This window comes from Solanum tuberosum, unplaced genomic scaffold (genome assembly GCF_000226075.1).
Source record: "Solanum tuberosum cultivar DM 1-3 516 R44 unplaced genomic scaffold, SolTub_3.0 scf00032, whole genome shotgun sequence".
Taxonomy (NCBI): domain Eukaryota; kingdom Viridiplantae; phylum Streptophyta; class Magnoliopsida; order Solanales; family Solanaceae; genus Solanum; species Solanum tuberosum.
In genome coordinates, this window is record NW_006238958.1 from 469,366 (window position 1) to 486,777 (window position 17,412).

The 17,412-nt window shown below is 33.0% G+C and overlaps 2 protein-coding genes across 2 annotated transcripts; one reads left to right on the plus strand and one right to left on the minus strand.

The window, feature by feature from the left end:
* The first annotated feature begins 2,385 nt into the window (after nt 1–2,385).
* LOC102597600 (uncharacterized sugar kinase slr0537) lies at nt 2,386–6,252 on the plus strand. The gene is made up of 8 exons (XM_006341897.2): nt 2,386–2,597; nt 3,877–4,140; nt 4,223–4,294; nt 4,408–4,446; nt 4,668–4,775; nt 5,069–5,166; nt 5,264–5,375; nt 5,733–6,252. Exons 1-8 carry the CDS (start codon nt 2,424–2,426, stop codon nt 5,994–5,996), a joined length of 1,131 nt encoding a protein of 376 aa, XP_006341959.1. The 5' UTR covers nt 2,386–2,423; the 3' UTR covers nt 5,997–6,252.
* A 779-nt stretch (nt 6,253–7,031) lies between these two features.
* On the minus strand, nt 7,032–11,466 carry LOC102597919 (proteasome subunit alpha type-1-B-like). Its single transcript, XM_006341898.2, has 2 exons — nt 10,995–11,466; nt 7,032–7,709 (listed from the first exon to the last, which is right to left on the minus strand). The coding sequence occupies exons 1-2, from the start codon at nt 11,343–11,345 to the stop codon at nt 7,236–7,238; spliced, it is 825 nt and encodes a 274-aa protein (XP_006341960.1). The 5' UTR covers nt 11,346–11,466; the 3' UTR covers nt 7,032–7,235.
* Between the last annotated feature and the right edge of the window lie 5,946 nt (nt 11,467–17,412).

Sequence of the window (17,412 nt, forward strand, 5' to 3'; positions counted from 1 at the left end):
TATATTATAATATTATAAAGGTAAAGATGATTGGCTGATTGGGGTATGAAGAGCCAAAAAATGAGCAATTTCCCCGTAAATTCAGCCTTGTCTTATTGTGTTTTTATAATGACAAAATGGACTGTATATGAATGATTGGGATCTGTTGAATTGTTTGGTTTTGAATGGAGTCATCTTTGGTCATGAATCTCTTTTTCTTTATCCTTCGGCGCATACTTGATTTTCACTCTCTTTTAGAAAAATATATTTTCAAGATCTGTGTGTGATGTATTGTAACGGGTCCATTAGAAGATTCCTTTTGGACCACTTTTTCTTCTTACACAATTGGTCCACTCACTCCACAAATGGTACTTTCTACACCATTCATAGTGGGGTAGGAGCCACTATTCTACTTACGTGTTTCGTTTCAACAGAATTCAATAACTTTAGATCGAATTCTGTATTTGTGTTTTAGTGAGTATCTCAATTCTTAATTGATCAAACATGGATTGTATTGGGATGCTCGGGATCCCTCCACTTTTTTTAATTAGAAATCTCAGGTTTGATCTCTGAGAATGAAAAAATCTTATTGGGAGCGTTATCCTTAGAAGTGGGCACGAATTCAAATTAGTTGGACTTTAATGTGGATATTTGACGGTGAAACAAAAGAAGTGTACCAATAGAACAAATACTCAATGAAATAGGAGTTTTTCAAAACTGATTGAGGATAAAAGATTTGTACAAAATATAGAGAGGCATTATTGAGAGAGAGAGAGAGAGGTAGACAAAAATCTGAGTGAAGAGCACGAGTTTAGATACGTTTCAGTTAAAGGCTATATGAACAATGATGAACAAAAATCCATAAATATTTCAACAAAATTGAAAATTTATGGAAAGAGACAAACCAATGAACCATCAAATATCTATTGGTTTATATCTTTACTTTTTTAGTTTTGTCATATCATATGTTAATTTTACCATAGAATATTTATATATATTATAAAAAAAAAGAGTGAAATTTCAAAATATATCTAATCTATTTCAATTTTTTGAGTTTCATATCTGAACTCTTCAAAGTATAATTTTTTGACTGAACTATCATGCTTTATAATCTAAAAACATTCAAATAGCAAATTATATATAACCTTTATTTGGGTTTACAAAAATTAGAAATCTTACATTCAAGAAAACATTAATAAATGTTTCATCTCGTACTTTATAGAAGTTTGGAAATGACTTTTTGTTAAGATTTGCTAAATAAAGGAGTATTTTATTATTTGTAAAAAAATAATTAATGGTGGAATTAAGTTAAACAAAAATTATCCATTATTTCATGTGAATGCATGCCTCGCACATACAAAAAATAATTTAACATGAACAGGCAAGTTTAGTGTTGTTCTCGTAAGAAATTAAAGTTCAATTTTAATTAGTTCATTTTTGCAGATAAAAATATACGAATTTATTCATTAATAAAAATTCCAAAACCATTAAAAACAAAACCAAAAAGACAAATATATTTAAAAATTGTATTTGGAGGGGCATATTTTTTTTGTCAAAATTCAAAAAAACATGCTTGGTGCCGTCATCATACATTAGCTTATTAATCAAAATACATTTCTTGAAATAAAATATATATAATCTATGGAGGCTGGATTGATAATTGAGTTTTAAGCCAAACAATTTTTATTTCTTATAAAGGGGAGTAATTCTATTTTGGTCCTCCAAATATAATTTTATATATCTTTAATTTTTAAAATTGCTAGAGTAAAACACTTTTGATCTAACCAATAGAATGAATTTAAAAATTAATGATGACTATAAAAAATCGATCTACTTTTAAACCTATGGAAAAACAAATCAACCTCGATCTTAGATTATTTTTTTTTAAGAAAATCAACTTAGCTCGATCGTGTTTTAGCAAAAAGTCGGGAAAATTTAATGAGAGATCGATACTTTAGTTAAAACACTTGGTCGAAGGTTAGCCCAAAAAAAAACAACTTCAGTCATTTTTAAAGTAACTTTTTTTTATCGGTTTATACTAAAAAAATTGCATAATAATTAAATTTGATCAATTTTTTCATTTCTCCTATTTTTAACATATGAAAAACAATGGAGCTTGATTGAATTTATGAAAAGTTAAACAAAAATTGAAATCAAACCAATCGAGTCAATTGATTTTTCAATAATGGATTTTCCTCATATCTTTGATAAAATGTTTTATGATAGTTAACATTACTTTTAAAATCTATTTTATTAGTTAGAGCAAAAATGCTCAATTTTTAGCAAATTTAAAGAATTAAAGAGTTATGATTATATATTTGGAGAAGAGGACTAAAATTAAAAAACAAGTGGACTAGTAGTGGCAATATTGTACAGTAAAGAATAGAGCGCCTATAAATTGGAGGATTACAGACAGTTAACAGAGCAAAATTTATAAGGGAATTATGGGAGTTGAAATTCGACCAGCCACCATTAATGGTGAAAATCACAGTGAAAGTGTAAATATAGGTGCACCAGTTGTACTTGGACTACAACCATTTGCCCTAGTAGATCATATAGCTAAGGTGGATTGGTCTCTTCTCTCCCAAATTCCCGGTGAACGTGGTGGCTCTTTCCCAGTACTTCCTCTTTCTTGTTTTTTTTTAATTCTGAATTATATACTGTTTTTTGTGATAAAGATGGAATCTTTTTGATTGTTTGGGGGTTTTAAGGTTTGGGGTTGGTTTGATTTTGATATAATTGATTGTTTTATTGCCAATTGCTAAAAAAAAATAATAGATCTTTGAATTCTGTGTTGCTTTAACTAATATATATGCAAATTTTCAGCTATTGTATGTTGTAGTTCCACTTTTTTTGCAGCTTTGGATCTTTTGATTCTCTGTTTTAGTGTGTGTATGTGTTTAATTATCTTGTTTTAGTTGTGGGGGTGGGATTTGCTGCACTTGAGCTGGGTCTTTCGGAAGTGGTAAGGTCTGCGTACACTATATCCTCCCAGACCCCACTTGTGGGATTTTACTGAGTATGCTGCTGTTGTTGTTGTTGTTGCTTTAGTTGTGGGGTGGGACAGGGAGGTTGGTAGCTGAGTTTGATTGTTTGTTGATAGGAATCTGTTGAGTGTTTTTTAATTTCATTGGGATGGGATGGTGACAATGTCAAAATTCAAATAGATCAATTTATTGATTTAGCAAAATCCAGTGTATCAGCTAAAGAGAGAATGACTGCAAAACAAGAACGAACCTTTTTTGCTGATGAAGTTTGATGTATCATAGAATCTGAAAGGGGGGTTATGCATGAGATGATCTCGGTTTCTCCATATATCATGAGGTTATATCTTTTGTGATTATAGAATTGAACATTGTAGTTTGATCTTTGTAGAAATAACCTTTTGGGTTTCGGGTTTACTACTACTGTCAATCTGAGACTGAAAATGAGGGAATTTGGCTCGCATTGATACTTTGGACTGAGAGGATGTTTTGGTTGAGTTGATAAAATGCATTTTACATTGGGTTCATTAACTTCCCTTTTCTCTAATCCATGTGGTTCATTGTTAAAAGAATATGTTATTGCATATCTCACCCTTCATTCCGCCTATGTGCAAATGATTCCAAGCCCGGATAAAGGATGAAAGCAGAAGTAAAATAGTCTAAACTGTGATTTCTGAGTGCTGAATTCGTTAGGATGTGAAAACTGATTTGAAATATAGGATTCATATAGCCGACCATTGATGCATAGTTGGTTGGCTTATCTCGCCCGTAACTGCCAGCTAGGAGAGGCATAATGCTCATAAAAAAATGGCATGCTAAAATACAAAAACCATGAAATATTATGTTTGCTACAAATGCCCTTATTTGTTCTAAGCAAGAGTCTGATCCATTTAGTTTCCTTTGTTAACTGAAGGTTGCAGTTGAAGAGTTAAAGCATATACTCAACGAGCTTAACGCCCATATCCTTCCTTCTACTGACAATGAATCCCTATTGAAGACTATAGCTGGAGGTAGTGTTGCAAACACAATTAGAGGGTTGGCTGCTGGCTTTGGGATTAGTAGTGGGATCATTGGGGCTTGTGGCGAAGATGAAGAAGGTAAATTATTTATGAGCAACATGGGCCTTTCCAAAGTGGATCTCTCAAGATTGAGATTGAAGAATGGAACTACAGCTCAGGTGAGCACATTTGTTGGGATATTAAGATTCTGTATATAGATGATTCCCCGGTTTCTAATACCATGTAATTTTTTATGTACAGTGTGTTTGTCTGGTTGACGAAGTTGGCAATCGTACCATGCGTCCCTGTTTGTCTGGCTCTGTGAAAGTTCAGGTGATTTCTACTTTCATCTAGTCAAACTCAGTGGTGGGTAATGATTCTAATGACGTGTAAAACATTAAGCAAAGTGACCGTACGTTTGTCTTATTATTTCCTTGCTTTATCAGGCAGATGAACTGAAAAGAGAGGACTTCAAAGGTTCCAAGGTGAGGAGTCCTTATTTGATATTTTTAACTCTTATCTCCATCATTTTGTATACAATTAGTTATTACAATTTGTTGTATGTTTTCCCAGTAACATGTTTAGTTTGCTGATCCATTTATGAAAACGATTTAATTAAATTAATTTCTACTCGTTGGAGGACTACTCTGGGGAATTGTAGCATTGAAAATTTCTTCACTTATTTGCCTCTATTTTTTTGTAACAGTGGTTGGTACTGAGATATGCCATACTGAATGTAGAAGTTATTAAGGCGGCCATCAAAATAGCAAAGGAAGAAGGCCTTTTTGTTTCTCTAGATCTTGCCAGCTTTGAGGTAATTGTTCGCATAGGCTACATGGTATTATTTGAAGTTTGGTATTTCATTATTTGCTTTGAGTTTATGAAGCAGAAACAGTTACATGTCTTCTCAATTGATACAATGATCTTATTTCATTCTCTTTATTTGAGCTGTCCATAACTCCATAGTTGGAAACATATATAAGAACACACGTATGAACGAAACTCAAATTACATTGTTCTGTTGAAATATGTCTGATAAGTGTTAATGATAATAGGATTTGGGTTGTTTTTTTTTGGTTCCTTTATGATATTCTTAATATATGGCAGATGGTGAGGAAGTTTAAATCACCTCTAATTGAATTATTGGAGTCGGGAAACATAGACCTTTGCTTTGCAAACGAGGACGAAGCAACTGAGCTACTAAGGTGATTACTTAAAACTAAGAAATTGTGTTTATTGACTACGATATTGATAGGCAATTCATGCAAATGACGATTTATGTTTTTCCAACATTTGATGCAGGGATGAAGAGAAAGCAGATCCTGATGCAGCACTTGAATATTTGGCTAAACATTGCAAGTGGGCTGTAGTCACCTTAGCTCAAAACGGATGCATTGCGAAACATAAGAAAGAGGTATCTGTAATCCTTCCCCACCTGCAGTCCATCTTTAAGACAAAATGATTAAAAAAGAACCTTTTGTTCTGGTCTTCTGGATGTTCATATTATTTAAAGATGGTAATCGAGTGCCCCCAACTCGGTGGTTCTTGTCATTCTTATAGTAGGCTACTAGCAATTTAACATTTTCTCTCCATTTCATTTTATGTGAATGTATTTGACTGGCCGTGGAGTTTAACAAAGAAGGAATTTTATAAATAAACTTGTGGTTATAAACATTATGTCATAAAATGACTTTTTTCGCTGATAATTTGTGATCTATACTTAGTGTTTGTTATTAGGGTTATAAACATAAAGTATTATTTTGGTTTTCAGTTTGTACGTGTTCCAGCGATTGGCGAAGCGAAAGTTACTGATGCTACAGGTGCAGGAGATCTGTTTGCAAGTGGGTTTTTGTATGGATTGGTAAGGGGATTGCCACTGGAGGAATGTTGCTGGGTGGGTTCTTGCAGCGGTGGTTCTGTGATTCGATCTCTTGGGGGTGAGGTAACACCTGAAAACTGGCAATGGATGTACAAACAAATGAAGACCAATGGACTCCAACTTCCAGAACCAAGCAAATCCTCTGTTGTGACATAGAAGAGTGGCCTTGTTCTGCTGTCACAAGGCTTCTTCATCGCCTCCCACCCCCTCCCTAACTCAATAGAAAGAGCAGCGCTGTGTTTTTTAAGTGCCTACTCCTTGTTATTTGACTTCTCGCGAAGAAATGTTGAACGTAAAAGTTCATATTGTTTGATCTAGATCTCCATCTCAATTCAGGTGTCAAAGATTCAGTTTTATTATTATATGCAATGTCTTGAAAGTTGCCATTGAACAGAGAATCAAGGTTTTACTTCTTGTTCCTGCTTTATGATTCTTAACTCTTAAATCGAACATTGTTTATATCCCTCCATGGCCAGAACATGTATCCCCCTTCCCAAAACAAACTACAAGATATTATGTTCAAGTAGATCGATGGTTCTCTTTGTGATTCAATTCGATTGCAATTGTTAATTTATAGTACATTTTGCTGCTTGCAACTGGAGTTGATGATGAAAAATCATAATCATTCTCAGAAGTATCCCAGATTTATATGTTACAATTTACAACGTTCAAAGTCCAGTATATTTTGTAGTGTTCTGAGTGAAGATTGAGAACCCAAATAAACATTTGCTAACAACTAGCACTTGCTCATTTATATATCAAAATGCACTGTATATGTCATATAAACTTCTACTTTTGCTGGGAAAAAAGTTAGCTAATTTGAATGGTTCTAACATGTAAGAATATATATGAATCAAGCATCGGCATATAACCTGTAAGTTATATAGTTATAATACGTAGGGATATATATGAGTTTGCTTAAACGACAATTCTAATCAAATATATAGTTTAGTCCAACCATTACTATAAGCAACTGTCCTCCCTATTCTTGCCCAAATTAGGACCAGAAAATGAGTAACTTATTCATTTGGTCAGCTGCTTATGGAGCTATACTGAAGCACAAAGGCCATGTCGTCATTTCATCGATAGTCTCTGACTGAAGAAAATGGACTGCCTAACAACGAAAGACACAAAGGGGGCGGGGGGTGGGAAGGGGGGATAGGGAGAGAGAGAGAGAGAGAGAGAGAGAGATACAACCCAACAAAGTCATTTAAGTTTTAAGTAGTTCAATTTCAGAAGCATGAGTTTTAAATTGTTTGGACCAAAGTAAAGCATGATTGCATAATAAAACATCCAAGCAGAAAATATAACCCATTGTGCCACACAAAATCTCAACATTCTAAGAAGAAATCTCTGAATATGAAAGAAGTGAGGCCTAAAGGAGGGCATAAGTTATCAAATATCCATTGGGGCAGCTCCTTCATCAGCAGTGGCAGCACCCTCTTCAGGTGCTGCTGGTTCATCACTAGCAGCCTCCTCCGGGACTTCGGCAGGAGCATCTTCTCCAGCTATCTCAAATTCATTGATCAATGCTTGTATGGTTTCCTTGTCCAGTGTATGGAAAGCCTCTCCTACTCCTACCACAGCGACCGTGCAATTGGAGCTTGTTAGTTTTTCTCCTTGCAAAGTTTCTCTCAGTGCAAAGAGTGCGTCCTTAAGCAGGCTTTCACGTGAAGATTCCATGAAAGTCTCAAACTTACGTTCCAAGTAGGTTTTTGCAGCTTGTGACCGAGATCCAATGGCAAAAGCTTGGTACTCAAAGTAGTTACCACTAGGACAATTGTAATAAAGGTGAGCACCAGACTCATCCAGTCCACCAACAAGCAAGCCAACACCATAAGGCCGTTTCCAGGATCGTTGAGTGCAAACCTGCCACAAAAGCAAATGTTAAGATGATATAAAGCGCAAAAATAGGCATCAACTTCTGAATCAGACAGTTAGCCTCATATACCAATATAAACATTTGTTGCATTAACAAATCATCCTGAGAAATGGAGGGGGTGAAAGCATTCAGCTCAATATCCACCAAGACACGACAACAGACCCAAACGATTTTTGTTCTTTCTTTACTTTTGCCCCATGACCAAGGCGCGACATGTGTCATTTGTAGGTATCCTGGTTCACTGTCAAACACATCCCTAAGTGAAGAACTAAAACAACTTTGTTGATTTTTCTATTTGTATTATGGAACAAAATTGTACGAACATGATGCATACCAACCATCACTAAGAGCCAACCTCTACTTTTTCCTTCCATGAAAACAATTTGGGAGAAATTATGAGAAGAGTCTGATATCAGCAACCACACAGTTGATGCAACCTATCAACAAGCACGCAACAGATTGTGCAGAAGTAAAAGGTTCAGCCTGCTTATCCAAATAAACCATATGCTTCCTTGGGAAGAACTCGAAGAGTGCTCTTTTAAAACCTTTTTATATGAGCTAATGAACTAACTAAAAATTACACTAGTAAGACCTCAGGTTGAGTAAACCTGATGTAACTATATCCAAATCATTAAAGCAGAAAAGAACATCACAATTCTGGGTCTACATATCAAGGCAAGTCTTCAATGACTTAAATGGAAGAATGTCCCTCAATTTCCATTGCGTTTCAACAGTGACAAAGTCAGGACACTCTTATGCCCCAAAACCTAAACATGTATCACCACAAAATTGGCCTACTATACCATGGACTGGCCTTTATACTTGGCTTTTCTTTACCGAGCGCATGTTTATATTTTCCTCTACCTCAATGGGAGATTTCTACAGTTTAAGGAACTAAGTGAAATTTCAGAATGTCAGATATATGAGAAATTGCTGTCAAAATAAAACAGCCGCAAAGCCTACTTGGACTGCATTCACCAACAGTTAGCAACAAGAAATTTCAAGTAGTACCTCTGATGACAAAATTTTGCAGCTAACATGATCATAACTTAAGACCATAGTTCAAACTTTACACTGCAAACCCCTCGCCTTACTATCAAAATAAGAAAAGTATAAGTTGCTGTCTAGTAAGATCTAGTATATGCTATAGTTTGCGATAAGATCGGTCGGGAAGCATACACTAGGCACACAATTAAAATAGAGCGAATACGCTGTTATGAGAAGATTTAGAGCGGTGGCACTATTAAAAGCTTGAACAGCAGCATTAACTATTACTGGTAAACTACCTATAACAGCACCTCATTTAATACCATGATCACCTTTGCTAGATAGTATCTAATTTCCTAAACATCACTTTTTTTTATGATCGTGGTGTCCGGGCCAGCTTTCACGCACCTCGACTAATTCCACGGGATACCAAAACATCATATATTGATATCTGACATGAAAATCCAGTGAATTTATACCCAATTTTACTCCAAATAATAGGAACGTGTAACTTGAAAATTCTAAAGGGGCAATGTCAAAGTAGTAATAATTAACCAAGATGCAGGAACAAATTAAAGCACCTCATTTGTAAAGTGGAAGGGAGGAATTATTGGGCAACCATTGCTACAATTTGATTATGATCTATGTTGATCAGATCCTTCAAAAAAATTGCGGCATCCATGTCAACCGAACACGATTTGAGTGTGGGTGTGGGATCCACACCGGATTTGGTCAACCTAAATTGGGCTTCTTTCACTAAATCTACGGCCAAAAAGTACAGGTTGATCGGGTATTTGGTTGATTATAATACCTAAGTATTAACATAGAATTTAATTATACCAGCTTTATTTAAATAACTTCAACTAATTGCCGAAACATATACTTAGATACTCCCTCATTTGAAAAAAGAACGGCACTATTACTTACTAGTCCATTCCAAAAGAATGTTACCACTCTAAGTTTGGAAACAATCTAACTCAAATGTCCCATTTTACCCTTAGCGATAAGTCTTTATAGCCACAGGCCCACACAAATGTTATGGCACGTTTAAGACCACGTATCAAAAGTCTTATAACCACACAAATATCATGACATATTTAAGACCACAAGTTGTAAAAGTCTTCTTTTCTTTCTTAAACTACGCACCCAATCAAATTATCTTATATAAAGTGAAACAAAGCGAGTTTGTCGTATTATACATTCATTGGTTGTATCTTAGGTGATGATGAATGTGACTTCTGGATCTGCACTCGTGTCGAGTGGCCCCACTCGTATTCGAGCAACATAGATTACGATATATAACACTTCTTACTTCTCTAGAAAAAGATAAATTCTTATGGAATATGTGTAAGGAACATCACTGATTACAGCATTTGCATGCACTAAAAGTGCAGAAAATCATAATTTGAACTTGATAGTTCTCTGATAAATCTTATATATGCAACTTTTTTCACCCGAGTTTCAAATTGATCTAATGGATATTTGACGAGTGTAAAGTGAGCAGGCATTTTACAAGGACTGCACAAAAGGGCAATAAAGGTGTTCAAGCTATTCCCCAGCTGTCTCTTAGCCATTTGCTGAAAAAAAATTCCACCATTTCAGCAGTAAAATAAAAATAACTAAAGTCTTTGTGGAGTTTGAAGAAATCTAGGGTAGTGCTACCTCAGGTGGAAGAAATGAACATCTAGCATATAGGCAACCGACTGATTTTGTGAACTAAGGCAGCAAACTCTAGCGTGTTTTTTCTCCTTGGACCACCACAGTGATGGATACCTCATCCAGAATGATAAGTATAACTTAAACATTGCAATCTTCTTATAAGTTCCAACTCCATCACTAAATATACCTATAGAGCAGTACACAAGTTTACCTAAAAGAGGAACAGAAAGGATCCAAAAAAACCTGTTTCATGATTAACCATTTTAGTTTCGTCGTGTTAACAGCATTGAAATTGTGACTCATAGGAGGAAATGAAGTAACAAAGGAATAACTTTGTAATAGACACCCACCCTGCCCCAAAACCCCAAACTTTCCTAGATTTGGTGCCTATTTGTTGTGGTTTGGAAGTGACTAGGAATAAACAAGTGAAAAACTAATGGCAGGATAACTAGCATTTGTGGAAAAAAATCCAACTGACCTTCCACCAAGTTAAAAGGGGGATTTCTCAATCCAAAGTAAAACCCTAACCCTCCATTTCATCGATCACAACAAAGATTCAGCTAATCAGCAAATATTAAACCACATTAAGCAGAGAACAAAAACAATTTAGGGTTTGAGCGAAAGACCTGAGCTTTATCAGCAAGCTGAACAACAAGACGCCCGACAGGTAACGGCGACTCATAAGAGTAACTATAGTTAATACACTCAGTACGCATATAACGAGAAAGTACACGGCCGTCAGCAGTGAGTCCAGCGATTGCAACTCCGATGTGGTCATCAACTTTGAAGATCTTCTTCTGGTGAGAAGATAGCTCAGAATTTGCCTTGTTAACAGACGCGAGAATCACATGCGTCTTCGATCTCAAACCTATCGCCGCCGAACCTTGCTTCACTGCCTCCATTGCATACTCCACCTGAAATAGCCTTCCCGCCGGCGACCATGTCGTCACATCGGTATCGTACTGGTTTCTGAACATTGTGTATACGAAATGTTATCGATCAAAAACGCTGTCGTTTTGTGGAGTTGGAATCACAGAGTCTGTTCTATGCTTCTTTGTGTTTGTGTTTCTCTTCCTTTAATGGAATTTGGAGAGTGAAAGCTTGAGCTACCTTTTCTTTTTCTTCAAGGCAGAGTGAAATGGGTTTTTTGGGCCGCCATCTTCATGGGCCAATCAATATGGGCCGTTATGCTGATTAGGCCCAATTATAGATAGTCATTATTACTGGGCCTGAATATTAGTACAAGGCCAGTGACTAGAAATTGACTGGATCCAAATCCAAGTTCTTATTCCTGATTTGAGATTTATTAGGGTGATTTTGCACAAATAGGACTATTGTCGTGCTATTGTTTAAGTTTTTGACTTCATTTGAATATATCTGATTTTGGAATTTGCGGCTCAGGAGGTGTAAGCAAGCTTCTTTCCGACTAGACTAACCTGACAATTATCTTATAAAAAGATTTATAATGAAAATCGGTTGAAGCTTATTTAGGATTGATCTTTTTTTAATTTGAGAGTCTTATTTTGCCGCAAGTCTTGCTGAATGTTAAAAAGTCATATAGATGCTCTAAGACTTGTACTTGCCTCAATTCTTGATGAATCGGTAGGATTTGAGTGCAAATTACTGTCAATTTTGAAATAAATAATTCACAAGTCATTGAGAATAATCAAAAGTTTTGATGGATAGACCTTACCATGAGTCTTGATGGATCGTCAGAACAATTTTGCTTCAAATTTCATCCAAATTTAATACACAACCTTCTAATATGAATTTCAACGGTTAGATTTAATTGCTCGAGAAGTTCTTTTGATTACAACGTAGTAGATTCATTTTGATTTCTTCAACAAACATGCTCAATAAAATCAAACAACATGTGTTGTTTAAGCTTTTTCAACTAATTAAGACATTTCAAAACAAACACAAATAAGTACAAAACTTTTTTTAATATAAGTACAAATGTGAAACATCAATTAGAAAAGGACATCAAGTGAACATTATTGGAGTATTGTCCTAGAGGTTTTGAGACCAGCTAAAATTGTTTGGTATCAAGTGAAATTGAGTGAATTTCGAACCAAATGACATTTCATGTCGCAGTACTTAGATAGTTAGATCACTTGTATTTATGCAACTTGACGTAGAATGAAATTCCAACCTAATCGATTTTTTTTCTTCAAAAAAGTTTAAAATGATTGAATTGAATAAAACCTGTGAATAATGTAATACGTACTGAATGTTACAAATTCACTTACATGTATGTATAAGGTGTTAGCAATTTGTGTTTAAAAAAACCAGAATTACTTATTTCAATAAACTTTGCAGAAACACGAAGTAACCAAAGTTTAATAAACCAGTAAGAACAGATGAACAGAAATTAATTGACAAAACTAAAATCTGTAAAAATGTACCACAATCTGAAAAAACAGAATTAGAAAAAAGATCAAGCCCACTGAATGCACAGTGTCCCCTTGAGGAAATTATTCCCCTCTAGTATCCAAGGTTTGATTTGGAATATGTCCTCCCAGGATAGAATGATCTCAATCACCAGTGTATTGATACCCAAAACTCTGGTGTCAGCGAACCACTCAACAGCAGTAAAGTACACGAAGAAATTTTGTGCAGAAGAGAAGAAGAAATCAGAAAATTCGCAATAAGTCTGAGGAATCAATGTATTTATAGGCAAGAGGAACTGGTTCCGAAAGGTTACAATCCTTTCAGAATCCACACGACCATTCATGAAAGTTTGCAACCTTTCAAACGGTCATGGCTATTTCTGAAAGTTGCAACCTTTCAGAACAGTCACTTCCAACGGCGGGAAATTCAAATAAAACAGGAAAGATTTAAATAAAATGGGTCGTGCGTGGATCCGAGTCGGGTCGGGTCAATTAACTAATTAATTGAAACGCTTCGGTTAATTAATTAATTAAATAAATAATTAACTAAAATAATTAAAACAAACTTTGTCCAAAAAATAATCTCTCGATCGTTTTCCAAAGCCGAAGCCGAGCGACGATGACGACGGTGCGAGGGGGGTCCCTCTTTCCAACCCTTTTAACAATTAATAGGAGTGTTTCTATATTTAAACTCTCCTATTTTTCTTTCCACCACCGATGAGGGACAAATGTCTTTTCAATAAAGCATAAGAGGACTTTTCAAGTTCCCAACTTTTCAAGTTCCTCTCTTTTCATCTTTCCTTCATTTCCCATTACTCTTGCTACATACCCAACATAAGGTTTTGATGTATACCAGTATATAAAAAAATGATACTTGTTAGTGTATTTTTTTAAAAATTTGTACGAGATGTTCACACTTTGATCATATTCATTTAGACACACAAATACATCAAAACATATGAAGATTTCAAACACAGAGAAATAGTAGGAATGACAAATTAAAATCAACTCATGAAAACACGATGTTCATCCAAGTAAAGTAAAACACGACGATGTTCATGATGTGATCATCCAAGTTTAGGAAAACACGACCAATGAGGTAGCCACATATAGACACTCTTTGTCAAAAATTACACTATGTGGGCTCTCCTACATGCTTCTGATCAATAGAATATGAAAAAGAGAAAATCGAATTATGTATGATGAGGGTTATGATGAGCCCTTTCAAGGTCATAGAAAGAGGTTATGATGAGCTTGAGTCGAGTCACAAAAAAGGATTAAGATGAGCACTTTTAGAACCTAAAGAGACTTTCTTATGTTCTAGGTTAACACAAAACGGGACTAGAGGGAATGCAACTACTGAGATAAGCAACTCAAACTAAATCCCGTGAGAAAATAAAAGATTAGTGAGGTAAGGTCTAAGGTCCATAGGGGTAAAGTCTTTTGATCCAGGTAAAATAAAATTAGGCCTCCCCTTCCATTCAAGTGGATTATTCTCTAGATCTCCTTATGAAGTCTAAGAAAAAAGATAGATATCCTTGCGCAAGGCGAAAGATCGATGTCCTTCAGAATTCTAAAAATATCAAAAATTGTGTGCCTTTAGGTCGTTCCATCTTTTTTTATTCATAATCAAGACGAAAGATAGGACGTACTTGTTCAGTTCAAATCTACTTTTCATGATTCTAGAAAATTGTACGAAATATAAGTCAACTAGTTATATGGTTGCTTAAGCAACAAACAAAAGAAGGGAAAAAAAGACAAAGATGCTAATAGATCAGAAAGTGCTATGTGTGCCATGGACTAATAAAGCCATATATATATAGATAGAAGACACGATTTGCTGTAGAAGGGCATGTGCATATTCTTGAGGGATCTTCTTCAAATTAAAGAACACTAACAATTATTATATTTTAATTAATAAATATATATAAAGAAATAAAAAGATAAGTGAAAGTTAAAGTAGTCTATTGATGTTCAGCAAAAAAAAAAGTAGTCTATTGATGAGTTTAGGATCTACTTTATCTTTTAGATCTTCTTCATATATTCTTTCTTACTAGTACTGTCTATATATATACTAGATATAGGACTCCGTGCCAGCACGGGGCCCAATATATGTTACTGTTTCTGTTTTAATTTATGTGGTACATATGAAATTTGAAGTGAATCAATTTTTTAGTATGTTTTTATATATTTTAAGTTGCTAATTATTTGTATTTAGAGTATGTTTTACGTAAATATATTAGAAATCACAATAATTAACAAGTTAATATAAAAAAGAACTTATAAAAAATTCATTGACTTTTGAAATTTCATTTGTATCACATAAATCAGGACCGAGTAATATATATGAAAATTACATAAAACGTACTATAACTCAGAATAATTAGCAACTTAAAATATCTATATATCTATATTTCTCTCAATTTATGCGGCATAGATGAAATTTTGAAAGTTAACAAAAACTGTTTATATGTTTTGAAATATTTTAAGCTATTAATTATTATGATTTATTATACTTTTTACATAAAAAAAATTATTTATATAAAGTATAAAAGAGAAAATTTAGAAAAAGGAAACATAAATGTCAGCAGGAGTCCAATTTATGTTAATTTCTATGTTTTAATTATTGTAATACCGATTGAATTTGGAGAGCCAACTAAAAAATTTTAAAGGTTTTTTTTTATAAATTTTAAGTTGTTAATTATTATAATTTATAATATTTTTATTAATTTTAAACCAATATATGTTTTTCTCTGTCTCAATTACATGAGACATATGGAATTCGGAGAGTCAACTAAAATTTTAAAATATGTTGAGTTGTTAATTATTATACCTTATAGTACTATTACGTGATTTTCAAATAAAATATGTATTTTTTAATTTCAATTTATATGTCATTGATATAATTACATATATTAAGTAATGAAGAATTAATGTGTAAATTATGTGACACCTATGAATTTTGGAGTGTAAATCAAATTAGTTATATGAATTTGTTTTAAAAAGCGGTTAATTATTATAATTTATAATACTTTTTATATATTTTTTAAATGATATATATATATCTTTATGATATTGATATTAGTATTATAATAAATTAAATTTTATTATTTTAAATTTATGATCTCAATTGTCAGCCTATGCCACATTATAAAATGTTCCAAAGTAGATATCAGATTTACAAAAATGTCGATGCCAGCTAAAGTAATAAAATAACATCTAAGGACATGAACCTATATATGTATATATAAAGCTGAATATTGACAATTTGATGTGGCATCTCTCTATGACCAGTATTTGTATTCATCTTTTTTTTCCTTTTTTTGACATTTTATCTGTGTTTTGTATTTTTTATTTGTATTTTAAAAAAAAGTATTTATGTCATACCCGATTAATTATGCCCTTTATAACATCCATTACACTAATATAGATTTAAGTAAATGAAAATGGAAGATGAAAAGATAAAAACTATTCATTTTTTATAACTGTTTATAATTATTTAGCCTATAAAATAAAAACAAAATAGTTGAGCATTTGTAACAAATAAGAACAAATTTCTTCACTTTGGCTCTTCTTCTTCTGACGATAATGATCAATATATGGTATCAACTTTTGTCGCTAAGATGTCCATCAAATTTCTAGGTCATGTGACTTTTTTAACAAAAGAGAAAGAGAGAATATCTCATTATTCTTGTGAAGACATTGATGTAAAGAAAGAGATTATGTAACAAAAAATTCTTTTCAAAATAAAAGACTTTTTGAAAAAATGTTTATTCCTCCTACAAGGAGAGAAAATTCATTGTGGTTGAGAAATTTATAAGAAGTCTGATTAGTGTTTGAAAGGGTAAGAAAAATTATTCGGAGAAAAAATCATTCTATTTATGGAATTCGTATCAAATTAGGAGGAGAACAAGCAAAAATTTATTTTGTGATTTGAAAAGAGAGAAAATTAGATATTATTTATTTCAATGTCATTATTCTTCTAATTTCTTTCTTCTTTAATTTTGTCTTGATTTTTTGTATGTTTAATTAAAGGTTTTTTTTCTTATTTATCTTTAATTAAAGTTTATATATATTTTCTTAAAAAAGAATTTAAAAAGATGATCATATTTAGTTCCTTTCCTCATCAATGCTATTAATCTCATAATTAGTGTTATTTATATTATTTTCTTAATTACTTTTTTTTCTTTCATTTAATTATTTATTTGAAGAAATTAGTTATTATAACTTTATAAGAATTACACATGTATTTTTACATAATTGATTTGTTATTTTTAAAATTTTTGGATCATTCTTCATCTTAAAGTTCCTATCTATATGTAATAATAAAGCTAAAATAGAAAATGTGGGGTGACACCTTCTTAGCAATAGATACTTATTTATTCTGATCAATGTTTCTGACATTTTTTGTTATTTTTTCCTTAAAATAATTGTTGCCTCGATTTTTAGTTTTAGTTTTATTTTTTTAGCATTTTCTAATTTTAAAAGACTGAAAAATTTATATTGAAAATTTACAAAATATAAAAAATGATTTATTTAACTCCTATCATCATCAATATTATTATTAATTTGTTTTACTTCTTTTCTTAATCTTCATTTCATCATTAAATGTAATTTATATCATTTTCTTAGATATATATATATATATATATAT